This window comes from Aspergillus versicolor, assembly GCF_001890125.1.
Source record: "Aspergillus versicolor CBS 583.65 unplaced genomic scaffold ASPVEscaffold_17, whole genome shotgun sequence".
Lineage (NCBI taxonomy): Eukaryota > Fungi > Ascomycota > Eurotiomycetes > Eurotiales > Aspergillaceae > Aspergillus > Aspergillus versicolor.
Window position 1 is genome coordinate 145555 of NW_024467540.1, and position 27447 is coordinate 173001.

General features: G+C 52.8%; 11 protein-coding genes and 1 non-coding gene across 12 annotated transcripts; 4 read left to right on the plus strand and 8 right to left on the minus strand.

Moving 5' to 3' along the window:
• Positions 1-38: 38 nt before the first annotated feature.
• ASPVEDRAFT_90007 (Zn(II)2Cys6 transcription factor) lies at positions 39-4469 on the minus strand (the record flags this gene model as incomplete). The annotated part of the gene is made up of 3 exons (XM_040818714.1): positions 39-2095; positions 3257-3908; positions 3960-4469. 3 exons carry the CDS (start codon positions 4467-4469, stop codon positions 39-41), a joined length of 3219 nt encoding a protein of 1072 aa, XP_040674559.1.
• A 763-nt stretch (positions 4470-5232) lies between these two features.
• Positions 5233-7061, minus strand: ASPVEDRAFT_417909 (alpha/beta hydrolase). The gene is made up of 3 exons (XM_040812425.1): positions 6592-7061; positions 6132-6545; positions 5233-6078 (listed from the first exon to the last, which is right to left on the minus strand). Exons 1-3 carry the CDS (start codon positions 6637-6639, stop codon positions 5470-5472), a joined length of 1071 nt encoding a protein of 356 aa, XP_040674560.1. The 5' UTR covers positions 6640-7061; the 3' UTR covers positions 5233-5469.
• Positions 6783-7699, minus strand: ASPVEDRAFT_144863 (class I SAM-dependent methyltransferase; the record flags this gene model as incomplete). The annotated part of the gene is made up of 2 exons (XM_040808022.1): positions 6783-7440; positions 7488-7699. 2 exons carry the CDS (start codon positions 7697-7699, stop codon positions 6783-6785), a joined length of 870 nt encoding a protein of 289 aa, XP_040674561.1.
• A 299-nt stretch (positions 7700-7998) lies between these two features.
• tpcM (methyltransferase tpcM) lies at positions 7999-8928 on the plus strand (the record flags this gene model as incomplete). The annotated part of the gene is made up of 1 exon (XM_040810902.1): positions 7999-8928. One exon carries the CDS (start codon positions 7999-8001, stop codon positions 8926-8928), a length of 930 nt encoding a protein of 309 aa, XP_040674562.1.
• Positions 8929-9306: 378 nt separating this feature from the next.
• On the plus strand, positions 9307-11255 carry ASPVEDRAFT_156404 (putative MFS drug efflux transporter). The gene is made up of 2 exons (XM_040808519.1): positions 9307-9393; positions 9457-11255. The coding sequence occupies exon 2, from the start codon at positions 9497-9499 to the stop codon at positions 11168-11170; it is 1674 nt and encodes a 557-aa protein (XP_040674563.1). The 5' UTR covers positions 9307-9393; positions 9457-9496; the 3' UTR covers positions 11171-11255.
• Positions 11256-11447: 192 nt separating this feature from the next.
• On the minus strand, positions 11448-16772 carry ASPVEDRAFT_180459 (uncharacterized protein). The gene is made up of 3 exons (XM_040808859.1): positions 16647-16772; positions 11800-16599; positions 11448-11746 (listed from the first exon to the last, which is right to left on the minus strand). The coding sequence occupies exons 1-3, from the start codon at positions 16710-16712 to the stop codon at positions 11588-11590; spliced, it is 5025 nt and encodes a 1674-aa protein (XP_040674564.1). The 5' UTR covers positions 16713-16772; the 3' UTR covers positions 11448-11587.
• A 284-nt stretch (positions 16773-17056) lies between these two features.
• ASPVEDRAFT_47956 (uncharacterized protein) lies at positions 17057-19238 on the plus strand. The gene is made up of 3 exons (XM_040813904.1): positions 17057-17094; positions 17140-19045; positions 19094-19238. Coding segments are annotated over exons 1-3 (1971 nt in total). The 5' UTR covers positions 17057-17092; the 3' UTR covers positions 19157-19238.
• Position 19239: 1 nt separating this feature from the next.
• On the minus strand, positions 19240-21045 carry ASPVEDRAFT_57796 (class I adenylate-forming enzyme family protein; the record flags this gene model as incomplete). The annotated part of the gene is made up of 4 exons (XM_040815382.1): positions 19240-19568; positions 19618-20333; positions 20379-20673; positions 20721-21045. 4 exons carry the CDS (start codon positions 21043-21045, stop codon positions 19240-19242), a joined length of 1665 nt encoding a protein of 554 aa, XP_040674566.1.
• A 372-nt stretch (positions 21046-21417) lies between these two features.
• Positions 21418-22732, minus strand: ASPVEDRAFT_204645 (uncharacterized protein; the record flags this gene model as incomplete). Its single annotated transcript, XM_040809423.1, has 5 exons — positions 22677-22732; positions 22487-22628; positions 22425-22439; positions 22247-22373; positions 21418-22192 (listed from the first exon to the last, which is right to left on the minus strand). Exons 1-5 carry the CDS (start codon positions 22722-22724, stop codon positions 21418-21420), a joined length of 1107 nt encoding a protein of 368 aa, XP_040674567.1. The 5' UTR covers positions 22725-22732.
• A 561-nt stretch (positions 22733-23293) lies between these two features.
• Positions 23294-23366, minus strand: ASPVEDRAFT_t142. Its single transcript has one exon. It is a non-coding gene; the product is annotated as a tRNA-Thr (tRNA).
• A 628-nt stretch (positions 23367-23994) lies between these two features.
• On the plus strand, positions 23995-25029 carry ASPVEDRAFT_90015 (aldo/keto reductase; the record flags this gene model as incomplete). Its single annotated transcript, XM_040818715.1, has 1 exon — positions 23995-25029. The coding sequence occupies one exon, from the start codon at positions 23995-23997 to the stop codon at positions 25027-25029; it is 1035 nt and encodes a 344-aa protein (XP_040674568.1).
• Positions 25030-25233: 204 nt separating this feature from the next.
• Positions 25234-26256, minus strand: ASPVEDRAFT_34937 (uncharacterized protein; the record flags this gene model as incomplete). Its single annotated transcript, XM_040810903.1, has 1 exon — positions 25234-26256. One exon carries the CDS (start codon positions 26254-26256, stop codon positions 25234-25236), a length of 1023 nt encoding a protein of 340 aa, XP_040674569.1.
• Between the last annotated feature and the right edge of the window lie 1191 nt (positions 26257-27447).

Consider the following 27447-nt stretch of genomic DNA (forward strand, 5'->3'; position numbering starts at 1 on the left):
TGAACCGTTACCAGGTCATTAAACTATTCATGACTACATTAAAAAGCCCCCGGCCACTGGTCAAAGAAGGCATTATTCAGATTCGACCAGTCGATATCCGTCAGAGTCTCGGCGGAGATATCAATCGAATGGCCCAGAATGCCACCGATCTCGGCTGTGGTAACTTCGTCTCCAAAGTACAGGGGCCACTGCATCGTTTGATCCATGGCCCCGTCGTGAAGTGGGACTTGGTATCCGGAGTTAACCTGGGCCATCGGGGCCTGTGCGCTCTCCAGGGAGGTTGACTTCTCCGCAGAATCACTTGTAAAGGGAGAAGCCTCCGCGGCAAGACGATCAATCTTGACGCTGAGGTCGCGCATAATTGTCGCAGCATTGGCCGCCACCGCGAACCCGTCGCCAAAGCGTTCGAGGGCAGACACTGACAGGTCGATAGTGCTCCTCACAGCCACGGCGGACGTACTCCGTGGAAACGCCAGAACGTAGCCGACAAGCGTCATGGCCGCGTTCCACTGCCACTGGAAAGCCTCGTGCCAGCCGTTCAGAATCGAAGTCGTCTCCAACACTTGATGGCTGATGTGAGTTAGTGCCATCGCATGGGCAGCGCATTTTGATGCTGCGTCCTCGGTGATTGCCGCTGGGACCCCGTTGAGTGTGAAGCAAATCGATGCGCGGTATAAATTCGTGCACACGGTATGGTACATGAGCTCTAACAGAATGCGTTCCCGCTGTAGCCAGACCGGGGTAAACTGTTCAATCTGCAACGATGATCGATCTGTCGAGAAAGGGGTGCCCTGGTTTTGACGACTGGTCTTCAGTGCTTCAGGCACACAACGTAACCATCCATCCATGGTGCTCGTGACTGGCTCCGCAATTCCTTGGGTGATCGTATCCGGCGGTCGAGAGTAGAAGTTTGTGTAGGCCTTTCGGGCGGCGAGCATCAGTTTTATCTTATGGAGATTCCACGTCAGCCAAGTGACATTGCCCCCAATAGGCGCGAAGCTCGAGCCTGACATTCCTGCTATTTCACGGTCGTCCGCTGGTAAAGTACACGACGAAGTCGAATCCTGTATAGAGAACGGCCGGCCGAGTTTCATACTTCGATGGGTTTCTAGTATATAAATTGTCCACCAAATCCGTTTCTGTAGCTCCCTCTCGCGTCGTGGCATACTATGAGGAGGCTCGACATGCAGCCCAAGCATAAACGCAGCACGCACCGCCAGCCCACATGCATTGTCCGACATGTTCTGGAAGCCCCCGTAGCACAGATAAATCGAACAGAGTAGATGACATTGTAATGTAGACAGCGTCGGGGCTTCCATTTCGTTCGCCAAGAGAGTTAGACAGCGACGGTAGTGCCATCGACCGGCGATGGTAGAGTCATTGCTATTAACATTTCCTCTCGCGGCTGCAGTGAGGGCGTGACGACCTCCGGGCTGCCGCGCCATCCCATATTGCATGCAGACTGCAAGGACAATATCAACGAGAGCTGACGGCTGTCTTTCACCGTCGGACGTTGTCCATAGCGACTGGTAATGTTCCTTGAAGTCATGCTCATCGAGAATCGGATAGGTCGGGTAGAATGTATCCCAGAAAAGATTCAGGAAATATTCCTCCTGCATCGACGTAAGGGACTCGCCCCCACGGATTGGATCACCCATTGGGGCTGGCTTTTGGCTATCTTCGATCGTAGCAGCCGGTCCATCCAGAAGCGTGCTTGCAGATTCCGGCAACAGCACTTGAGTCGGGTGAGCTTGCTTTAAAGCAGTAGCCAGAAAGGTATTGATGCGGTTGATAAAGAAGAAGAGCGACGATGATCCATACCACGTCTTGTTCGGCGAGCGGGCAGTACTGATATAAATCCCCTCCCAGCGTTTCCCACTGGCATTGTCAGGAACACTGACATCAGTCGTACTATCCTTAGGACTGTCATCAGGGGTATACGGTGTCTCCACTACAGGGACAGAACGATGCTTTTGCCGCTCGTTCTGGAGCTCGTGCTCAAGCTGCTCAACGCGTTGCTTCAGCCTGTCAATCTCCCGACATGCCTGAGGCAGAGTAACTGGTTTCGCTAGTCGGTCACTATTACATTCTCCCCCTTTCCTTCGGCAGTTAGTACAGGGAAACTCGGAGTCGCATTTGAGACGGTGCACGCGGCACCAGTTGCAGGCTCGCGGGACCTGACTGCGCCTAGCTGTGCGGGGTGCCGGCGGCCCTGAGCCTGGCATGCTAACGATGAATGTCGGCGAAGTCATGCTGCCGTCCGCCGAAGAGGCGATGAGAATTTGAAGGAGTTGGTTGATGGAAGATGAAGATGAAAGTGAAACAGAAGCCAGTGGCGGATCACGTAAGCATCGCTGCCTGAAACTTCAGGCGCCGTCTGACCAGATGCGACACCAGAATAAATTAATTTGATCGAGGATTGTTATATTTATACATTCTTTCCTATATATGTGTTATATGTGTTGAAGTAACCTAGGCCCTCCCGCTCAGGGTCATTAACAAATCCGGATAGTAAAGAAACTGACAGATTCAGGTCATGTCCCAGATTAAGCCGTTCCTAAAGACTTACATGGGAAAAAAAACTCATTTTGACATTTAGACGCTTGTACAGGAATTTAAGGAGACATGAACATAATAGGCAAAGCGGGCAACGACAGCCTTGGGTGTTAATATATGCTAATATTGTACCCCCTATGGTGCATCATCTGCATCCGGATCGAACGCTTCGATAGCCAACCATAAAGGCAAGGCTTAAGAAGTAAATTATGGACAAAGAGATATGATATCTCTTTACTAAGTATGTCTTGAATTTTATTTTGCACTCTCAATCGTATTGATCCTCTACGATGAGCTCCACTGTACTGACCTAAGTACTGGGAGTGCAAGCTGCGAAAAGGACAAGAGTAGAAAATATTAGACCGTAGCTTTATTGTTTGTGATATAAAAGGACAAGTCCTCAAGGGGATACTGATCGGCCATAAGGGATGGAGGGATAGACAAAATGCGGAATGTCTGCCAACATACCAAGCCGTATGCGAGTCCCTTACTCCGTACTTGACCGATTCAGCCAGCATTCAAATTTACAAAGCAAGGCCCCCTTTCCTAGATTCACAGTCCTTGTCATTACGGCCCTCACTGTTGCATTACTAGTATAGTCATGTTGTAGGAGCGGCAGGTGCGGCTATCACTGCTACCTAGTTACGCGTATGCATGTACTTAATAAGGAATGAGAGTCATGAGTCGTGAATATACTAACTATCTGACACCGGTTTATCAAGCGAATCAGCTATGGATCGCAACGTCTGTTCAAAACTCTTCACCACCTCCTGCATGTAATCTATATTGATCTGCGTGAGCCGGTCCTGCGCCGGCCCCTGCGACTGTATCAGACTCTGCCCCCGATTCCGTAAGAGCGACAACAAGCAGTTGGCCTGCGCCACCAAGTCCATGACAAGCATATGCCGCAGCTTGATTTCATTCGCGATCGGGACCTCATACTGCCCGACACACACCTTGATCGTGCTAGTCGTCATGTCCCCATTGGCGATCTTCTCGAAGCAAGTCCCCGTCTGCTGCAGCACTGCAACAACACAGACGAGATCAGCGTAGCTAACCTGGCAGCTAGCGCAGATGATGAGATCTCGGCATGCACCGAGCACGTTCCCTGTGACTTTGAATATCCGGTCGAGCTGCGGATGCGGCTTGGCCTGCATTGCCTCGTGGACCTCGGGTACCTGTAGCATGAGGTTGGTGCGGCACTGGCAGCTGCCCTGGGGCGGGGAGAGAGCAGGGATTGTGTTTGTAGCCAGCCCGGTACTACGATCCTGGTTTGTTAGGAGGGGTGACTGCGCCGCTGCTGGGAAGACATCCAGCTCGCCGGCACCCAGCGTATTTAAAGGATCGATAGTCTACTTAGGTTAGTTGTGTTTTAGGTAGCGTAGAGGGGATGGGTGGTGCACATTTTGGCCTAGGTCGAGTGACGACCAGTCGAATAGGTAGCCTGACATGTCCTTCGGCCAGTCGACGCCATTCAGGTCCTGCGAGTGCGATTCATCGTTGAGGCGCAGTGGGTCGGCTGTGTCCATCTCCCACTCTATCGTCATCGGAACGGACGACTTGAGTGACCCAGACAGCGGCGTATTCACCGTGGAGGGCGAGTGACTAATGGACGACGAGCCGGAGCTGTCGACATTATTGGGAGGACTCATGGACGCCGTGGTAGGGCGCGAGCTGGAGGAGGAGGTGGTGGAGGGGGCAGTATATCTGCAGGGGATACCCCGGGTCGTACATCTATCACAGGCATTCTGGGGCCCGGTACACTTGACCTTTGCAGAGCGACACGATTCACAGGCGGTGATTGGCCGGCGCACCACAGGCCTTGCACCCTCAGCGCCGGGGCATTGCCAATTCTGGATGAAATTGTGGGGGATGTTCTCGTTGCGAGACCTGCGGCGCTGCTGGGGGGTCATCTTAAGCAGTGGAACGGGCAGCAGCAGGACCGAAAATGGGAAGAGAGAGTCGGATTTGCCCAGCGGAGCCTCGCCGGTACATTCTTCAATCTTTAATATAGGGCGGCGGGCGTTGCTCAGCAGGAAGGGGCTTTGTTCATCGAGGGGTCCGCCGAGGCTTCAGTCGCAGCAGCGAACGAGAGAGAAGCAGCAGCAGCAGCAGTTGGCAGTTGGCCGTCCATTAGTTGGCTTACTGATGGTGTGATTAGCGAGCAAATGCCGTTTGTCCTGCTAGCATGACAGGGGTGGCGCTCGTATTATGCAGCTTGTTACCCTGTCCAAATTGGCCCCATGTGGAGGCCCCTGCATCGGCCCCTATCGAAACTAAGGAACGTCCTCAGCTCGCAAGGGCCAGGCTGCATGTTTTCTACAAGCGAGCACTAAATGGCCAGGTCCCCGAGGGCTAGCGCTGCACTAAGATAGCCTTTGCATTCTTCATCATCCTGACCTGCACCCCAACGGCCCTGATGTCAACCCCCATGTCAACCCATGTCAAGCGCATCCATCACGCGTGCCCATCAGGCGCATCCGGCATAGTGCTTACCGTTTCTTCAAGGATCAATGCTTTTAGACCAGCTGCAATCGTACGATATGCCGCGCCTCCTTCCCCATGAAGAATGTCGTGCGTTGCAGCCCTCGCGTTGGCAGCTGAGTGGCCATCGCTGCAGAAATACGGCAAGGATCGAGCCAGATCACCTCACACAAGCACACCATCGCCGCTTCTGCAGGCTCGGTTCGCCCGCCTGCCGCGCATAAATTCTTTGCGAGGCAGATCCTGATCCTTCAAGAACGCCATCTGCCCCGTTGATATGCCTTCAATTGCTGATGCCACCGGGCCGTGCCGACAGACACCGCGTCACCAGGAATGGGGTGGTACCCCATGGTTGCGTTATGGGGCACGCCAGAATGTTTAATATGACTATATCCGTGACAAGGCAAGTTCATTCGAGGCTAGACCTGGCTAGAGCTTGACAATCAGCTCCGTCTGCTGACTGGGCTCCTTGGCTGCACACAAAAAGCCAATCCCCTCCACGACATCCGCCAACCAGCGCTGGCTCACATCCATATGCAGAAATCTCCAGAACCCATGCGGTTGCCCTGAATAGAGGTGGATCTTGCTCCGTGTCCCGGAATCCTTCTCCAACAGTCTTTGCCACAGAAACGCTTCGTCACGCAGAGGGTCCCGTCCGCAGATCTGGAAATAAGCACGGCCCGGCAGCCCCGAGTGATCCTTGTTCAAGAGGAACGAAATACGGGGATCCCCGGGGTCGCAGCCGTATATCTCTTGGATATCGGTCAGCGATTTACGGGTTAGTAATGGGTTCTCGGCATTCTGCTCTAAGCTGAGGAGATACTTCTCTGTCCACTCTGGCGGCGTGAGAGGGTACGCCTGTGGCATGAGACAGACAGGAATGGAGATAAAAAGGCCTGTAATGGGTGGTGAGAGACCTGCATCGCGCGCAGTGTATGCGATGACGCCGGCAAAGTTGGCTCCTGACGAAATGCCCCCGACGAGGAAGCCGGCCGTTGCAGGAGACGCATCAAGATGGGTCTCTGCATTTGCAGCGGCCTGTTTCACCTCAGTTAGCTCACCCCGCTGGAAGTTTATAAAGTGAAACATACCCATTCTGTGGCATCATAGCTGTCATTCACGCCATGCGGAAACGGCCACTTGGGAGCAAGCCGGTACCCCACGTTCAGGACAGCGATGTTCAACTTGACCGCGAGGACGCGGCAGTTCAGGTCGCCACTGTCCAGGTCTCCAAACAGGAATCCCCCTGCATGGAGGTAGATGAGGAGAGGGCGCCCACGGGTTGCTGGCCGGTCCGCTGTGGCGACATAGCTCCGCACGGGAATTTCATAGCCATCCCGAGCGGCGATCGTGAAGTTCGTTACCTTGACTGACTGATCGGTGATATCGATATCATCTGGAATTTGTCGTGGTGGGTTATTTGCTTCGATATCAATGAAGATGCGCTTCCGCTCGACTATACCGACGCGGTCGAGATTGGTGAGTTGGGGATTGGACGCAACAAACTATCCATTATAAGCTATGAATTATATACCGACTGAGGGGAACAACCTGGGTCCATTGAGGGCTTGTTTCAGAGTATTTCGCGAATTCGGCCATGCTCTACCAGCAATATTCTGTGTAATAACCAGCAAGTGTATAACTGCGTACAGACTGCGTTTATATATCACCACCAGCGTCAGACCGGGATATCTATTTCCATATCTGGTATTACATCCGCATCGCAGCTTCAAGAGAATACTCTATACCCTCCGCGCAACAAACCGCTGCTGCTTAATCTGATCACCTCCGTTCCATTTAACCCCGTTATCCCAGGATTCCGATCCATATGGGATCAGCTCCGAAGACACATCCCATTTCCCGTGAGGATCCGTCTCCCAGATCTCCCGGATTGTCTCCTCGCTGTGATGGTACAGCGACCATCCGCACGCATTCTCCTTGAGAGTTCCTCCCTTGCCAGTCGTCGCCAGATGGCGCCCAAAGACAAGCGAGTTGTTCCCGCGCAGTAGCCGGCCAAGCTGTAAAACTATAGCTCTTTGCTGCTCAAAGCTGAACAGATGTAAGAATGAACCCAGGAAGATGATATCGACTTTGCCGCGCCACTCCTGTAGAAAGTCCTCGGCGAATACATCTCCGGTTTGGAAATGGGCCTTGAGGCGGTTCTTGTCTTTGAAGAGCTGGTGGCCTAGGTCTAGGAATCGCGACTCGGTGTCCACTCCGATGAGGTTCTCCCCTGGCGCGCCGTCGTGGACGAGCTTTCGGATATCCTGACCAAAGCAGCAGCCCAGGTCCAGAAATGTCTCGCCGGATTTAATCCGCGTCAGGACTTCGGGATATACTGGTTGCAGATATGCTGGGAAATCAAGAAACCGGAACAGCCCGATGCAGGGGAATGGCAAGCTGAACAGATCAGAGAAGAATCTTTCAACTATCGGTAGGACACTTACATATCCCAAGCTTGGTCTCTCACGCGGTGGATGTGATCCGTGATCTGGTCATCAGGAATGCCAGAGTAATCGCGGAATATCTCTCTAGCGATATCGGGGACCCGAGTCAGGGCTGTTTGATACCAGGCGACATCGCGGCTTGCTTTGGACACCTTGTCGTTCTTCCACTCCTCTGCGGGTTGGTTATGGGTTGCGACAGCTGCAGTAGCCATGTTGATATCTTATTCTCAAACTTAGTTGAATTGTGGAAGGCGTCGCATTCGGGTTGGCCATGGCGCCTTTTGAGTCCGTCCAGGTGCAACCCCGTCCGGCCAGCGGAGGGATTCTTACTATATTCGATCCCGAAAAACCGCATCTTAACGAAGGTGTATGGCATTCGATGACGCTAAATAGGCAATAATATCCCGACTTCGGAGTGCGTTCTCGGGGCCTCTTCAGATATAGGGCAGAGCACTCCAACCCAGTAATCACATACACCGAGCAACCACCATACACCATCCACATTCCCACCATGTCACAAACTGAAACCACACCAGCCCAAGAGCTCGGCTTCTCCTTCAAGCAAGGCGTCAACTGGTCCGAATACCTGGACTACCGCCCCGTCTACCCACCCTCATTCTTCGAACGGATCTACAGCTACCACGCCGCAAAGTCATCCTCATCCTGGTCCGTGGCACACGATATCGGCGCCGGCTGCGGCGTCGTCTCCTCCAGCCTCGCAGCCCGCTTCCCCAACGTGATCGTCTCCGACCCAAACGACGGGTATGTCAGTCTCGCGCGCAGACTACTAGTCGAAGAATCCGCAGCAGCCACAGGAACAACCTTCCAATTCCTGCAGGAAGGAGGCGAGAAGAGCAGCGTGCCCTCTGGGAGCGTTGACGTGATAACCGCCTGCGAGTGTATCCAATGGATGGACACGGCGGTAGCGATCGCCGAGATGGGGAGGGAATTGAAGACCGGTGGGACCCTGGTTCTTACGCATTATACCGTTCCCCGGATTGTCGGCAATGAGCGGGCTCAGCGGGCGTGGAAGAGCATCTGGGGGGTGTATTCGAAGCGCGCGGACGGGCCGTTGCTAGACCATGCGATTCCCATTATCAATGCCGCGCTGGAGTCGTTGGAGTTTCTGCCGAGTCAGTGGGAGGATGTGAAGAGGGTGCATATCAATGCGCAGGGGAGCTTTGATAGCTATCGGATAGACGAGCGGCTTGCGGAGAGTCGGTCGGCGGCTTGGGAGGAGCAGGTGTGGATTGAGGGCGACGAGGACTGGGCGGATGAGCAGGGGATTCAGTGGCTCAAGGGGTATCTTGCGACATGGGTGCCGGTTGTCCCTGAGTCGGACATTCAGGATCTCTGGGACGAGCTGGAGGCTGCATTGGGGGGACAGAAGGCGCGGATTGAGTCGCCGTTGACGATGGTGTTTGCAACAAAGAGGGCGTAGAGACCATGCATAGAAGCCGCGAATCAGATAATTGCAATAGAAAATAAACCGTATCAGGCAGTTAAATTCCGTTAATTGTGTTGTCTGGAGATCATCTCCATAGCTCGCGGAGCTGAAAATAGCATAACCATTCTGCTCCATCGAGATCGAGCCAATCGCAGCGGGCGAAAAACAAGCTTGAATTCTGGACCAGTCGGAGAGCACTCGGAGAGGCCTTGGAAAGCAGTCCAGGAACCGCCAGCCCTGTCGGACGGGGCCTCGACGAAAGGGGAAGGAAATTTCCGGAGGCCTCGTCCCAAAAGGGAAATCGATATCCCGAACTCACAGCAGCCATGCGAGCAGCTCTTCGGTGGCATTCACTCTGCAAACAAAGAGAATGCTCATTAGAAATCAATTCTGCTGCTCTTTGAACCCCTGACAAATTCTGACAAATGCTGGAGAGTCCGCCACGTCGATCATAACAGTGTACGCTATAAAGATATAGTTCTACGCTATAAAATATAGTTCTGACCGAGCTCTACTATCTAGGATTCTCTCTTGCTTCAAGTTGCAACTCTAATTTCTCGCAATGTCCGCTACCCCCGACGAGAAAGCGCCCAACGGGGCCATCGAGAGCTCCGGCTCGTCCACCGAGTACACTACCCCCGACAGTGAGAAGCAAGCACAAGACGCCCCCGAAGAGCCCGAGACCCCTCCGCGTGATATCGACGGCTGGAAATGGTGGTTGGCTATTTTCTCCATCTGGTCGTCCATCTTCTTCTACGCCCTCGATAACACCGTTGTCGCCGACATCCAGCCTGTCATCATTGAGGACCTGGGCGAGCTCGAGAAGTTGACCTGGCTCAGTGTTGCCTTCCTGCTCGGCGCCACCGCTACAAACCTGATCTGGGGAAAGCTGTACGGTCAGTTCAACGCGAAATGGACCTACATCCTGAACATCGTGGTCTTCGAGGTCGGCTCCGCCATCTGTGGTGCTGCCCCGAGCATGAACGTGATGATTGTCGGCCGCGCCTTGTGCGGAGTGGCTGGTGCAGGACTGTATGTGGGCGTCATGACCCTCATTGCCATGACTACGACCCTGCCTGAGCGTCCGTTGTATATCGGCGGAACTGGATTGACATGGGGTATTGGCATTGTGCTTGGTCCTGTTGTTGGAGGAGGATTCAGCGTGTCATCTGTTGGCTGGCGCTGGTCGTTCTACATCAACCTGCTTATTGGCGCCGTCTGTGCCCCTGCATATCTCTTCCTGCTCCCCAGCAAGGATCCTCGTCCGGGAGTTTCATGGAAAGATCGCTCTAAGGAGGTTGACATTATTGGTTCTATCCTGCAGATGGCAGCCCTCACGACCTTCATCCTGGCCATCTCCTGGGGCGGCGTCACTTACCCCTGGAACTCTGGCCAGGTTATCGGTCTCTTTGTTGCTTCTGGAGTGCTGTTTATTATCCTCGGGCTGCAGCAAGTCTTCCTGGTCTTTACAACCTTGTCCCGTCGTATTATTCCGGTCGAGTTCTTTGGTTCTCGCACGGTGTTGATCTTGTTCGCCTCGACGGCCGCCGCCGGTGCCTCTGCCTTTGTGCCGATTTATATGATTCCCATCTACTTCCAGTTCACCCGTGGCGACGCAGCTCTGGACGCAGGAGTCCGACTCCTCCCATTTATCGTCCTCATGGTCGTTACCATCCTGGCCAACGGCGCCTTCCTGTCCAAGTTCGGCTACTACATGCCCTGGTACACAGCCGGAGGCCTGCTCGCTCTAGCCGGCGGAGCCCTAATGTACACTGTCGACCTGTACACCTCCACCAGCCGCATCTACGGATACACCGTGATCCTCGGTCTCGGTGTCGGTCTGTGGATCCAAGCCTCATTCGCCGTTGCACAAGCCGTCGTGAAACCCGAGCTGGTCCCCGCCGCCGTGGGATTCATCACCCTCGCCCAGTTCGCCGGAATCACCATCGTCATGGCCATCGCCAACGCCGTCTTCCTCAACACTTGTCTCACCGAGATCCCCAAGATCCTTCCCGGTGTTCCCCGCTCCCAGATCGAGGCTGCTATCCAGGGCGCCTCTGATCTGTTGGATACATTGACCGACGAGACCCGGACCCAGGTCCTCGAGGCTATTACGTCTGGTATCAGCAAGGCCTATGTCCTCGTCATCGCTGCTGGTGCTCTGGTTGCTGTTCTGAGTGTGCTCATGAAGCGCGAGCGTCTGTTTGGTGTTTCTGGTGCTGTTGGTGGTGCTTAGTGGTTTACTGGAAAGTTGGACTTGTGTTCCGAGTCTTCCTCCTATCTCTCTAGAATAGTATGTCTTGTAATAAAATTATACACCCATTCGCTTCTCTAATGTAACACTGCATTTAAACGTACGTCGTAGTTCAAGTCGCATGGTATGTCTAATATACGATGTAATATATATAACATGATCTAAGGTAGTTTTATGATCTATCCTAATCGCTATATACTTATACTCTCTAAAGATTCACGCTCCCCAAAGTTAAATATATAATTACTTCTTCCTATGCCTAGGCTTAAGGTCATTTCTATATCTGATGCTACCCTTTACGTGTATACCGGATAAGGTACAAATGAAGTAGTGATGATCGTATTGCCGTTCTATCATTCTATCAACTACTTGCAAATCAATTCCTTCCAGCAGTACCATTTATTGTGTTTCGCCCGAGAAAGTCTTCTCTACTCTCTGCCAGAAATTGTTCGCAACTTCCTGGATACGCCCTTCTTCGAAATGCAGCGCATCAAACTCGAAAGACGACCGGAAGGTGTTGTCGTCGGTGATGTGCATAACACGGACAAGAATATCAAACTGCGCTTGTCAATAATCAATAAAAATACGGAAAATAGGAGGAAGAAACGTACATGCCACGGGTCATTCGACTTCCTAATATCATCATCAACCCACAACGTCTTCGACTCAACCGCTGTCGGACGGCGCTGGAAGTTCACCGCAGTGTTAAACAGTTTCTTCCCACGGTGTACCTCGTCCACGACCTCTCGGATATTCACCGCAGAATGCACACTATCCTGTGCCCGCTGGTCCTGCATCCGCGTTGCCAGCACTGCCAAGTCCTCTTCGGTTGTGTTCTCGGCCGCCTCGACACCTTGTAGATGATATGCCAGGACATTAATCAAGGGACCAACCATGGTGAACACGCCTGGAACATCTTCATCACGACCGGAGACAACATATTCAAACCCGACATCCGAATGCTTCGTGAAAAGACTTAATGTCTGCGCCCACGCCGCGTCAAATATACTAGCCGGCGTAATGCCATGGGCCACACTGAAAGACGTCAACGCCGCAGCAGGGATCTCAGGGAGATAGAAGATTGTCTTCTGTTTGCTGAAGTACGGAACCGGTCGAGATACAGGGAACGAGAGTAGTGCGGGGGATTGGTCGCGAAGGTTCTCCGTCCAGTATGACCGGTCTTGGTTCACTCGGCCTGGATGGGTTTGTGCTACCACGAAGTCCTTGTATGACGGGGCTGCATCGGGAATGTATTCCTTGCCGTATGTTTCATATTCCTCTAGCAGGGCTTCCTTGATGACTCTTAGAGACCAACCGTCAATCACCAGGTGGTCCAGCTCGATGTGAATGAAGAACCTGTCTCCCCGCTGTGAAAGCAGCGTCCGGTGTGGAAGGAAACACTCATCCACCGGTGGTATTCCCAGAGACTCAAAGGTTGGCTCTATCTTTCTGGCAACATCTGAAGATATTGAGACGGTCGCGATCTCTGGCTCCGCATTGTCCAGCACAACCTGGATATGTGGCAGCTGGCCGGACGGGTCGATCAGAAAGATACTTCTTAGGATTGGGAGCCTTTGGACCACCCTTCTCCAAGCTTGAGCCAATCTTTCCAGTGATATCTGTATCTGTCCATCGCGTGAGGCCATCTCCATCTGCCACGACAAGAGGAAAACGGCAGGATTTACCTGGCGCTGCCGTTGGATCTCGCGCTGCATTGGGGCAAAGAAGTAGGCGTCTTGAACTGCCACGGTGGGATGGTCGCGTAAACGAGCCTGCAGAAGGTTATCGTATGGTGCTAATATGTCAGTCACAGACAGGTGGCTCTGCTCGAGTTGTGCTGGCGATGCAGTATCAACATCCTTACTGAGCTGCTGCTCCACCAGGGGCACCAGATTTCCGAGCGTTTTGGCATTGATTATACCTCGAACAGTAACAGGCAATCCCAACTTCTTTGCCTGTGAGACGATTTCAATTGCAGAAATGGAGTCACCCCCGATGGCGAAGAACGAAGTGCGCATATGGACATGCTCCTTTGGCTTCTGCAGAGCTTTACACCAGAGGCTCCGGAGTGTATCTGCCAAAGAACCCTCAATGATCTCGCTCTTCCGGTAATCTCCATCGGTCTGCTGGTCTTCCACTATTTCCGTAAAGGTGGCATCATCCATATCATTGACCCAGCCCTTGATGGCCTTGCGGTCAATCTTCCCTGATATCAAAAGCGGCAGCTCCTCAAGTAAAACCCAAACAGTGGGAACCATATACTCCGGAAGAACAAGCTCAAGACGCTGCTTCAACTGCTCCAACTTTCCAACGGTATCAGGGGAATGTCTGTCCCTAGCTATCGTGAATCGATCCTGAGGGCCAGAAGTACTGTTCCCCTGGAGACCAGATCGATTAAAGCTCAGAACGGCCACAATCTGACGGCGGCACGGGCCCTGGGCTGGAAGGGCAGCGAGCGTACTCGCTACAAGACCCGAGGCCATGATCTGGTTCTCAATCTCGCCGAGCTCGATACGATATCCACGCAGCTTCACCTGCGTATCCCGGCGTCCGACTATCCGAAAGGTCCCGTCCTCGTTATATCTCGCCAGATCGCCAGACCGATAAAGGGTCTGATACGGACTCGAGCTGAGGTCTTTCAGCCATTCAGGCGCAGGGACCCAGGCAGAGTCTGTCTGCTGCTTATCTCCAATATATCCACTCCCTAGCAATGGTCCGGAGATGAGGATCTCGCCGACACAACCAATAGCGCAAAGCTGGTGATAGTTTTCCGGATTCGCAATCCACATCGTCGCTCCAATGGCGAACCCGATATGAGTTGGGTCGGCGTCTGTGGGCACTCGCAGATTCCCAGAACAGTAGACGGCAGTCTCGGATGGGCCGTAGGCAGCAGTCAACTCGACATGCTCTGCCCATCGTACAATCGTCTCCTTTGTGATGGGCTCACCGGCGAGAACGATTGTCTTCAACGAAGGTACGTCGTGGGGGTATAACAGATTCGCAACAGTGGGGACTACCAGCAGCGTGTTTGCGTTCAGCGAGGAGATAGCTCCCGGGAGGTTATTCAGACGCTCCTCCTCTGTGGGTACACAGATGCACCCGCCAAATGCTAGCGTGGTGAAGAATTCCCCAATGGACAGGTCGAATGTATGTGCACCGAACTGCAGTGTGCGCCAGTGCGGTCCAGCCCCGAATGACTTTCCATGGTGAAGGATTGACGCGCAAATAGCCTGGTGCGACATAAGTATACCCTTTGGTTTGCCAGTACTTCCTGAAGTGAATAGCAGATACGCCAGTCTAGATGGCTCAGACAGACCTGGAGGGAGTTCCACGGTTTGGGGGGACTCTGGAAAGTTGCCATCGACGGTAATTATGCTATCGCAGATGCCTGTCAGTGCTGCAGCACCATTACCTGAAGCAAGACTGATGTTAATCTCCGCGGTCTTGACAACTTCAGCAATCCGGTCTCGTGGATGCGTCGGCTCTATAGGGACGTACACGCCTCCGGCCTTGAAGACGGCCAGAATAGCCACGACCGTCCAGAGGGACTTCTCGAAACATACCCCGATAAACATGCCCGGCTGCACCCCGATATCTAGTAACTGGACGGCTATCAGATCGGAGTATCGGTCTACCTCCCTATAGGTGAGGTCGCGCTCGAGCGATGAGACAGCAATTGCGTCGGGCTGCGCCTGGAGTTGTCTGTCAAAAAGATAGTGAATACACGTCTCCTCCGGTGGTGGTGTGAATTTGTTCCATTCCCGAATCTGGGTGAGATCGTGATTGCTTAACGGAGAGATAGATCCAATTGTCGAATCTCTCGCACTCTCCGTCAACTGCGTGAGCACAGCCTGGAACTGGTGGCTTAGGTTTTGAGCCTGGATAGCGGACACCACACGTTCGTCGTGCTGGATTGTCATTCTAACCGTCGTCTCTGAAGCAGGAGTACAGGTAATTATGAGAGGGTATGGGTGATGCTCTTTCTTGCCCAGCTCGTCCACATACTCAAGCCCTAGCGCCTTCATGGACAGCGCAATTGCATCGGCGAATTCCATAGGATGTACGACCAGCAACGTCTGGAAATCCACGCCTGTCCACGCTCTATCGGTCAGGGCCTGGCGTATCTTCGAAATACCAATCTGCTCAAAGGGTATCATTTCGCCGGAAAGCGACCGGACAGCAGACAGGAAGCCGGCGACCGACTGCTGAGGATCCACGCTGAGGGCGATGGGCACGAGATTAATCGTCGGCCCTGTCATCCTGTCTACTCCTGGAACAGAAGCTGTCCGGCCACTGTTTATGGCACCGAAGACGATATCCTGTGTGCCGGTGTAGTGCGAAAGGAGGATTCCCCACGCCGCTCGCAGAAGGAGAGCTTTTGTCAGCCCCAGGGGTGCTTGCTCCTGGGGGAGATGTATCAAATGCTCGGCCACCGTGGATGGGTTTACCTGGAAGTCAGGCTGCTGGGGTATGGAAGGGAATGGGGTCGGGTTGAGGTCTCCTAGGGACTGTTTCCAGAAGTCCTCTTGTTTGCGCAACTGTTCATGGCCCGGTGCGACAACTGACCCGATGAACGTTGCGAAAGGAACGCGTGGTGCGAAAGATATACTTGTCTTCTGGAATCGGATTGCCACTTCTTCGAGCACCTCAGGGATAGACGCGCCATCGCACAATGCGTGGTGGGCAGTCCATACAAAGTACCTCTTACCCGCATCATTCACGATAGTATAGCGGAAGAAGCGATCTCCAACGGCCATTGGGATGCTTTCATCTTCTGCTAGAAATGCAGCAACACTCGACTCCACAGACTTCCATACAGGTACATCATCCAGGACCACCTGTACGTATCCCCTTGTATCCGGAATGCTGCAGATACGGGTGCGAAGGACCGGGTTTTCTCGTATCGTATATTTCCATGCTTGTTCGAGACTATGCACCGCCAGGTCTTCCGCCAGTCGAAATACAAATTGTCGGACATATGGATTTGTAGTGCCGTCGAACTCGGCGACGAGGGCTTCTTGCATGGGACTGCAGGGGTACACATTCTCGATCTTGTCTGTTTGTACATTGCACTTGGCTGCAACCTCGCCGAGGGTCTGCTCTAGGCCAAGTCCACGGATTAGGGTAAAGGGCTGGAGGTCGTAGTCGGTATCATCTTCCCTGGCTTCCATGATCTGAGCTGCAGTGGCCATTTCTTCCAGTGACGCGTTCATGAATATCTGCTCCATCGTCAAATGAATTCCCTGCTTCCCGGCAGCAGTGATGAGCATCTGGCTGCGGACCGAGTCGCCCCCAACATCGAAGAACACATCTTCGTCAAAGAAGCTCTCTGGATCATCTTGAAGGACCTCGGCCCAGAGGTGTCGCAGTCGGTCTTTGATATCGTGGACTTCGTCATTATGATCTGTGGTCTGAATATAGGTCAGCCGTGGAACCCAATACCGAACTATGCACCAACCAGAGACAGCGGGGACCGTTCAGAAAGATGGCCAAGCTCAGGCACAGCATTCTGCACGGCAAGCATATTGGTAGTTGAGCTTCCAGTGTCAGGCCGTGATCATAGTCAGTGTCGAGCAGGTGCAAGCCGATATAACCGCCGGGCCGTTAGAGCAAAGTAGGCGGGCCGTTTCGGAAATAGAATTGGAATCAATATACCGACGCCTTCCTAAACCGGCAAGTAGGAAACCGGATCGGGCTGGGGTAGAGGAATTGCACGATTACTCTGGGTTTTTACGGGTTCCTGAAGATCCGTGGCAACTTGGGCACGGATTATATCTTTCCTAAATAGGCAATATCGAGGCCTGGTACTCCAGGTTCAATATAAATCTAGATATTTTCAAGGTCAAGCTTATCAGATTTCTTGTAGATTACGGATTAGGATACTTGTCATTCAACACCGCAACAATGTAAGTTCAACCTTGGCCAACAAGACACCAGCCCTAACCAAGCAGGCTCAACGCACCTGCAGAGAAATACAGCCCCTTCCCCCAGCTACACCTCCCCAACCGTAAGTGGCCCAACAAGGCCTTGACCAAGCCTCCTAGATGGCTTTCAACCGACCTCCGAGATGGCAACCAGGCGTTGGTCCATCCAATGGACGGCGCTGCCAAACTGCGCTACTTCCATTTCCTCCTTGAGCTGGGCTACAAGGAGATTGAGATTTCATACCCATCGGCGTCCCAAACAGAATACGACTTCACGCGGCACCTCATCACTACGGGAGCAATCCCTGACGACGTGACCATCCAGGTGATGGCACCCTGTCGAGAAGACCTGATCCGAACCACCATAGAATCTGTCCGCGGTGCGAAAAGCGCAATAATCCACCTGCACGTTTCAACCTCGGACTGTTTCCGCGAGGTAGTGTTCAATCTGACAGAAAAGGAGATGATTGAGCTGGCTGTTCGGTGTGCGCAAACGACCAGAGCCCTGACCAAAGACAGTCCCGATCCAGAAATGGCAGCGACAGAGTGGACTCTGGAATTCACGCCGGAGAACTTCCAGGATACATCGGTCTATTTTGGGCTTTCAATCTGTGAGGCAGTGAAAGCTGCCTGGGAGCCGACAGTCCAGCACCCGATTATCTTCAATCTCACATCGACTGTGGAGGTGGCCATGCCGAATTTGTTCGCGGACCAGGTCGAGTTCTTCTGCGATCACATAACCGAGCGAGATAAAGTGTGCGTCTCGCTTCATAACCACAATGACCGGGGATGTGCAGTGGCGACGGCCGAGCTATCCCAGCTCGCTGGAGCGGATCGAGTCGAGGGGTGTCTGTTTGGGAACGGCGAGCGTACAGGCAATGTGGACCTCGTCACCCTTGCATTAAACCTGTACACGCAGGGCGTGCATCCAGGAATCAAATTTGAAGATATAAACGCAGTCGTCGACCTAGTGGAAGAGCTGACGAAGATCCCCGTCCATTACCGAGCCCCATACGCAGGCAAATTCGTCTTTTGCACATTTACAGGGACGCACCAAGACGCCATTCGCAAGGGATACAAGAATCGCGCATCGATTGAGCAGAGTCTCGGCCGCTCGCCAAGATGGCGCATGCCCTACCTGCCCATGGACCCAGTCGATTTAGGCAGGAAGCACGAAGCCGTCATCCGCATCAATGCACAGAGTGGGAAGGGCGGCATAGCGTGGTACGTCAACGACGTCTTCCAGATTGACCTGCCGCGCGAGCTGGAAATCGACTTTACGAAGATGGTCAAGTCGTACGCCAATGTGAATGGGCTGGAGATCACGCACGAGATGATCGAAGAGCTGTTCCGGGACCGGTATATGCTCTCTGCCGATGCTGCTGAAATAGATCGTCTCAGTCGCACTGTGCTTGAGCAAAATGGTGGCCTGGATAAGCTGAAACCTGGCCAGAATGGGTCTGCTAATGGCCATACCAATGGCCGTACCAATGGTGCTGGTGCTCATGCAAATGGCTACATAGGCGGCCCTGTTCGCCCACCTGGAAGCCCTGCAAATGGCATAAATAGCACGAATGGTACCAACGGCACGAATGGGCATACCAATGGGAATACCAACGGGCATGCAAACGGAAAGACTAACGGCCATAATACCCCTGGTCTCATTGAGTCTCTAGAGTCAAGGATTCTAGGCGCGAACGACATTCACGAACTTGGTGCTGATTCAGGGTCGAGCCTGAACCATGCTTTCAAGCAAATTGGATTCGACGTCGAATTTCTCGACTACACCGTCCAAACTATTGAAAGGGCTGAGGAACTGGCTGGCCATTCCTATGAGTATGCAAGCTTCGTCAAGGTCGCTCCCGATGGAGGATCCACGGCGCTTTGGGGAGTTGCTATAAACGAAAGCCCTATCTCGGCGTCGATTCAAGCAGTGAGTAAACATTACATCGAATTGTTTCGCCCATGCTAATAGATATAGGTCCTCGCCGCATTGGTAAAGCTCAAGGTCCGTGGCACGATACGTGAAGAGACAACAGGATGAGCAACTATACTGTATAGATTTGTATCAATGTTCTATAAGACTGCCTAGCAATAAAGAAATCGGAGTATCTAGAAATACCTTCTTCACACGAGAGTAGTAGCAATATCCCGGAGATCTCTCTTCAACACCTTCCCAGTGGCATTCACGGGCAGCTCATCGGGAATACCTCCTCCGTCTCCAAGCAGAAAGAAATGCTCCGGCGTCTTATGAGGTGCCAGCTTATTCCTCAGCCATTGCTTGATAGCCCTTTTCTGTAGACTAGCTCCTTCCTTGGCCTCTTGGGCTGGTTGTATGAAAGCCACAACAATCTCTCCCCAATAAGGATCTGGGACCCCGACAACTGCAGATGCAATGATATCGGGGTGAGAGTCCAGGACTGGTTCAATGTCACCTGGGAAGATGTTTTCACCACCTAATTCAACTCATCAGCCGTATTCAGTCACATATGAAAGGGCACACACCTCTCTTGATCATATCCTTCACCCGCCCAGTAATGGTACACCGACCAGCGGCGTCAATATTCACCAAGTCTCCCGTCCGTAACCAAGTTCGGCCTTCAGAATCTGTAACCAAGGTGTCCGCTGTTTTCTCGGGATTCTTGTAGTATCCCCTGAAGGCAAGATATCCAGAGACCACTAATTCACCCGGCGTCCCAGACGGAAGCGTATTCATATTCTCATCAACGACCCTCGCTGTGGTGAGTGGCATAACCTTTCCAACAGATGTATGCTGATCAACTAGACGAACCTCAATCGGATCCGTTAGGAAGACAATACACGAAAGCTCCGTCATGCCATATCCATACGCAAGGCCCGTGAAATTCAACACCTCTTCCAGCCGGGAGAGAAGAGCCGTAGATAAACTCGAGCCAGCTACAATCCCTGTTCTAAGGCAAGTGCGAGGAGCATGTTTAGAGATATCAGGATGGTCCAGCATAGCCTGGAACATTGTCGGGACGGCGTGCACGACCGTACACTTGTCCTCGGACAGAGCGCGGAGACTCGCTTCTGCGACGAAGACGTCTGAGGGGAGAACGGCTGTCCCTCCATATACAAGTGTTGCCAGGACTCCACATACTAGGCCGAAGCAGTGGAATACAGGCGAGCAGCAGAGGACAGTGTCGTCCGATGTGAAACGGAGTCTGTGTCCAACAAGTAAGGCATTATTCAACAGGTTGCTGCGAGTAATTAGCCTAGTCTATGGATATTGTCTGGTTACCAACCTATGTGATAGCATTGCCGCCTTTCTCGGCCCAGTCGTGCCACTCGTGAACTGGATACACATTGCATCGTTCGGGTCCGCCTGTCCCCAGTACGAGGAAACAAGGTCGTGTTGCTGGACAGCGCCCCCTTCTGGCTGGAGAAATTCCTCCCATGTGCGCACATCCTCGGACAACTTCGGTCCAGAGCCAAGCTGCACGAATATCGAGACATTGCGACGCTTCGTTGCAATTTCTGCTATGAGCGGCCCATACTTGCGATATCCAATTCTGTCTGCGATGAAAATCGCACTTGGGTCTGGAATTGTGAGACTAGCTACCAAGTAGGATTGGAAACTGACTTACCCACGAACTCAATGGCAGGTAGAATCTCATCCTGCGTAAATGTCGGGTTTATAATAGTGAAAATCCCCCCGATGGCACTAACTGCGAGGAACAGCTGCACATACTCGATCGTATTCCCAGCAAGCACAACAATGCGGTCTTGCGGGCGCACGCCCTGTCGTAGCAGGTTTGTCGCTATCTCCCTGACAGACCTGTTCAGGGTTTCATATGTCAAACTCGACCCCTGCCATTTTGATATCACGGCTGTTTTTTCCGGGAAATGCCCCTGTTGCTTGTCGAGGAGCTGTGCGATGTTCAAGGATGTTAGGGTTACTTCCGATGCCATTGTTGTCTATATCTTGCAACTTAGCCAATATTTACCAACGATAGAAGCTTGCTACGGCAGGGACAGCCGTATACTAGTCGCCTTTTGCTATTTAGGGCTCGGGGTCCGGATTCTGACTTTCCTATAATGGCAAGTTTCGGTCTATCGGTGCCATTTTAGTCGTGCGCTTAGTGCTTATACGATCTCCCAAGAGAGTCCACAAACGGCCGTATACTGGCCATTGTTTCCCAGGTATAAAGCAATATTCATTTACTGCGGTCATCCATGGTCTGTTCGATCTGCACCAGCAGGTGGTTTGGATACTCCGGGTCTCATTAAGTGACATTTCTCGAATGACCTGCCTCGTCTTGAGATTCAATACAGCAAAGACAGTTATTTCCTCCTCAATTCGACGACTCCCTGCCCCGGTCCATCGGGAAAGACCATAAAGGTAACCTTCAAGCCGGCCAACTCCGCCAACTGCCGCCAATCCTCTCGACTCCTCTCTCTTCCACCATACAGCACCACCATCGTAGCATTCGCCGCCGGAATCTCATCCCTACATCTCTCATGGATAAGAACCCTAGAATATCTTTCCATTGCCCCCGCTATCTTCTGCAACAGCCTCGCCGCACCCAGGTCCGGGAGGTTATGCAAGACACCAGACAGATGATAAATCAGGGCCCCTTTAATCATGTCAGGAACATCCTCTGTTAGATAATCCCAATTAACCAGAGTAAGTCCCGGTAGATCAGTAATATCAGCATTCGACTCCGCAACAATTAAATCCCCCTCCACAAGCCCGGGAATAGCATCCTTGATGTCCCGCAACAAGTCGCCCCTTCCACCCCCAACATCAACCATTTTCACCGGGCTCCCCTCCCCTCTCGCCTCTTGTACCACAGAGGAAATATCATATCCCAGCGCCTGTAAACGCTCAGGGGTCTTCGCATCCATCCCGAACCGACCCTGCATAAAGGTATTAAAGCTCGCGATCCGGCCCTCGGCCGCCATAATCGCATACGTATGCAGACCCGCGAGATCATCCCGACCCATTAAAGTATACGCATGCTGCGTCGGCGTCTGCAGCCCGGTGAAGGGGTATTCGAAGCCCGTTGCTTCGAGCTTGCGCATGAGGAAGGCGGAGGACATGAGGACTTCTGTTGTACTACACCAACAGCATCAGTATCTTAGTGCTAGTAGGGTGGGGGCAGTGAAATACAAATGCAGAATCCCGTGTATAGCAGACGGCGTGCTTCCTAGATACTGTGTCAACTTGTTCGCGCGGTAGAGGTTCTCCCCTACGGCGTCGACCCAGGACAGGGCGGTCATTGCGACGAGCGTATCCTCTGTCTAGTTAATTGTCCGTCTCTGTCGTAAGTATATTTCAGGAGGCTGACCGATTAGTTTTACGGCTGGCTTTATTTAGTTGGTATCATTAGCAGAGATCGTGATAACCTACGTGGCGTGTCGGTAGTACCGCCGCGCGCGCTCTTCAAGTATGCATCGCGCACATCTCTTCCATTCGCAGGACCACCAAAGTCGGACAGAATAGGGAAGATGCGAAAGCGGACGGCGACGGGGACGAAGCCGAGCGAGCCGATCTTCATCTGAATTAGTATGCGAGGGCGGGCTAAGTAGGGTATACTCACAGTAACAACGGTATCGAAGACGGCTTTACCGGGGTTGGGGGACGACATTCTGATATTTGCAGCGTTTTTACACAAAGGCAAACAATGTGACTTCAAATACAATGGGCATTCCACGCTTATATGCACTACTTCTAAACAGGACTGCTCGGGGTCCGAGTGATGAACCAAACGGAGACCGATTGTGTCAATCCCTGCATGCTGCACGGGGTGCTCGCTCAATGGTCACAGCTGGTCTGTCTTTGCAGGCCAGGGTCACACAGCATGATCTTGGCCATTGCAGGCCAATCTTTTGAAGGATGTCGTCGCTGCGATCGAGAGCCTCGGCGAATGAGACAGGGTCTCCGTCGAGGAGTTCTTTGCGATGCGTCATTTTGGATTGCTATATAAGAGTGGTGAGTAACAATAAGCGGGATTGTGGGAAGATCTGGAGTGGGTGTGTTAAATGATATTCTTACCGTCCATGGATCGCGCCTTCCAGGTCGATTCTCGTACCAGCAAATACAACACCAACATATTGCACGCCAACTGTCAACTGCTGTTGTTAGGGTGCAAAGTCATCGATGGTGGTAGTAGGAGGTAGACCCACAGCCCCATCCAAAAATAAAAACAAAAATTAATGCTCACACTCGGATTCGAACCGAGGATCTCATGATTACTAGTCATGCGCTTTACCAACTAAGCCATGCGAGCCAATTTGTGATAACCCATTTGTATTCGGACATTACCAGCAGACTACTAAGGCAGAAGTAAATACTTTCCCTTACAGCCGGTCGTCCTTATCATGGCGTCAATTTTCCGATCGCAAGGTCGCTGTTGAAATAATTTACACTTTATCGACTCACCCATCGTTGCTACTATTACTGGCGCAAGTATTATTGTAGGTCAGCCAGGTCGGTGCTTCACTAGGAAACGTCCTCTTTGACACAGTGACGGTACAAATATATATAATCCCGGCCTAAATGTTCGATACCATCACCACTAATATGTAATGGACTGCGATGACATCTAATAATCTAGCCTATTACCAACAAACACTAACAAGACCCTCGCAGTCAATGCACCAGTCAGCCCTGCGGATATAAGACTCTGACCCTGGACACAAGCTTAATTCCGAATAACCCTTTCGACCTGTCTCCAACGTTGGAGAACGGCTCACTCGCACCAATGACGCAGCCTCATGCACTGCTGGCCAGCGATCATGAAGTCATCTAAATGCGCTTAAATCCGGTATATCCCCGCAGAGACAGACATACAAATACAGATGCATCCCCTCCCTGTTAATCACAACCCATAAACGATATCCCCCGCCATCCCCACAATGAAGTACGTCCAGCTCGGAAACAGCGGCCTCCGCGTCTCCCAGATCGTCGTGGGATGCATGAGCTACGGTAACCCCAAAGGGCGATACGCCTGGGCGGTCCCTGAAGAGGAAGCTCTGCCTATCCTGGAGCACTGCTACAACTCCGGTCTTAACTTCTACGACACAGCGAACATGTACTCGAACGGCGAGTCCGAGGAGATCCTGGGCAAAGCGATCAAGAAGTACAACTGGCGGCGCGAAAACCTGGTCATCGCGACGAAACTATGGGCGCCCGTCGGTCAGGGAGATGAACAACCACTCGCCATGACGGAGGAGGAAAGAGATGCGAACGGGTGGGTGAATCGATACGGTCTCAGCAGGAAACATATCTTTGACAGTATCAACGAGAGTCTGCGACGGTTGGATCTTGAGTACGTCGACCTACTCCAGATCCACCGCTTTGATCCGCATACGCCGGTGAAAGAGACGATGGAGGCGCTGCATGATGTTGTCAAGTCTGGAAAGGTCCGGTATATAGGGGCCTCGTCCATGCGGGCACACCAGCTGCTGGAATATCAGTATACAGCACGGATGAATGGGTGGACGGAGTTCATCACGATGCAGAACCTGCATAATGCAGTATACCGAGAGGAAGAAAGGGAAATGTTCCCATCGTGCCAGAAGTTTGGAATGGGGACTATCCCATGGAGTCCTGTGTCTATGGGGTTTCTGACTCGGCCGTGGAAGACTTTTAGTGATACGACGCGGGGGCAAGTCCAAGATATGAAGTTTCACGGTGTCCCATATACAGAAACCGATAAGAGGATCAACGAGAAGATTGAGGAGATTGCGAAGAAACGTGGAGTTTCAATGGCCATTATTGCGCTCTCATGGTCTCTGTCGAAGCCGTTCATTACCGCGCCGATCATTGGAATGAGCAAGAAGGAGAGGGTGGATGAAGCTATCCAGGCGACCAATTTTCAGCTCAGCGAGGATGAAGTAAAGAGTATTGATGAGCTGTATGCACCGAAGCAGATCATCGGGCATAAGTAAGATTACCCCGTTCAAACTATCTAAGCTACATCGAGTAAACCTTATGTTGAAATGAACAATCATTTATTCATATATTTCGTTATAAAGCCTAACGGCCGCATGCATGGAATAGCCTTCCTGGCTGAGCCATATTCCTCCCAAGAACGGCGGCGCACATGCATCCAGACCGATGCTATATGGCTGACCTATCCGTACCTGTTGCCCTTAGTAGTTGTCGCGGCCACTGCTGGAGTTGCCATAGCCACCGGAGCTGGTGTTGCCGTAGCTGGAGTCAGAGCTTCCATAGCCACCCGACTTGGAGCCATAGTTGGACTCATCACGACCACTGGAGCCACCATAGCTGGACTCGTTACGGCTGTTGCTCAAGCCAGAGCTACCATAGGAAGAGGTGGAATCGCCGCCGGTTGTAGAGCTACCATAGCTCGACTCATTGCGGCCGCTAGAGCTGTTTCCGTAGTTGGAGCTAGAGTTATCACGGCCGCTGCTGCCATAGCTGGAGTCGTTGCGGCTGCTAGAGTTGTTGTCATAGCTGGATCCTGACTTGCCATAACTGGAGTTGTCACGGTCGCTGCTGCCATAGCTGGATTCGTTGCGGCCACTGGAGCCACCATAGCTGGACTCGTTACGGCTGTTGCTCAAGCCAGAGCCACCATAGGAAGAGGTGGAATCGCCGCCGGTTGTGGAGCTACCATAGCTCGACTCATTGCGGCCGCTAGAGCTGTTTCCGTAGTTGGAGCCAGAGTTGTCACGGCCACTGCTGCCATAGCTGGAGTCATTACGGCCGCTAGAGCTGTTTCCGTAGTTGGAGCCAGAGTTATCACGGCCGCTGCTGCCATAGCTGGAGTCGTTGCGGCTGCTAGAGCTGTTGTCATAGCTGGAGTTGTCACGACCGGTGGAAGAGCCGCCATAGCTCGATTCCTCACGGCCACTAGATCCGTAGCCGCTCGACTTGGACTGGCCGTAGCTGTCGGTGTCACGGCCAGTATATCCAGAGCTGCCGTTGCTGCATTCGTTACGGCCGGAGTTGCCATAGCTCGAGTTATCGCGGTCACTGCTACCGTAGCTGGATTCATTACGGCCAGACGAGCTGGACTTGTCATATCCAGAGGTAGAACCGCCGTAGCTAGACTCGTTGCGGCTGGAGTCACCGTAGCCGGAGGTGGACTGGCCGTAGCCACTGGAGCCGCCGGAGCGGGAGCTGTTGTCGTAGTCGTTGTAGCCAGACATATTGGGGATTCTTCGTGAAGTGATAAAAGGAGGTAAGGATTTGTTTATTGCAATTGAGGATTGATAGTAGCTCCAGATGCAGCGAGTGCAAGGGGCTTATATAGCTTTTTAGGACGTGGGGCAGCATAGCTCAAACCACAAGGTTGTCCAGAGCTGACGCACCCAAACCCCAATCTGCAACAAGACGGCCCACGCCCACGGTGGCTGTTTGTCGGGGACTATTCGGTGTCCCCGATCCTGTCGATTCCTGGTATCTGGATCTGGAGGGGTTGGTTGGACTATGTCGACATTGTGGCGAGAGGTGGGATAACGACAGGGGATGCGCACCCAATTGCACGATGGCGAGCTTGCGACCTCCCCCACCACACAGAGTTCCAGCCGTGCGAGCAAGTTACGCTAGAATCGATAGTCAATCTCGCAGTGGGCTCGACCACCAGGGCAGTCCCATCGACGCACCGCCACTGGGGGTCAGCCACAGCTCCACTTCAGCCCCAGGCAGCCACAATTCCGACATCGCTCTCTCTCAGTAAACAACAGCTGCAAAACAGCTTAACGCCTGTTGATGACCCGAAAACAGCAGAACGTCTTAGAAGCCTAAAAAGCACGGGTCATGGATCTGGCATGTAATCTCACCATCCTCCACCCCGAGGGCCGATCGATCCAGTGGTGCCAGATAGCGTTCCAACTCTTCACCCCACCATGACGCCACAAAACACTCGTCCCACCAAGGCAGGAGGGGTAGTTTGTCTAGCTACGGCCGAGTCGGAGCGGAAGTGGCGAGAATCACAAAAACACCGCAGCCTGCCGTCCAAACATGTGCCCCCTGAGAAAGGAAGTGGCATTACAACATTATCCTGCATATGACACCTTCCAGAGAAAGATCGCCCTACCGGGCTGTGACAACTGACAACTGACAACTGCACGACAGCCAGGGCGGGGCTGAGCAATGGCCAATTTGAGACCTCGGCTTGCGCGAGTAAGTCCAGACTCTGGACTGGACTCTGAGACTGTCGACAACCCCTCTTGTCTGCCGATCTTCCTCGCCGATTCTTTGGGCTCTTGGGATGTAGGCCGCCTTTTCTTGGGATATCCTCTCGCAGGTCAGGACCTTGGGACTGACCATTTCGGGACTTACACGACTGGGACAACACAGAAGTCACTGGTCCGAATCTACAATGGGTCTCACGCTTG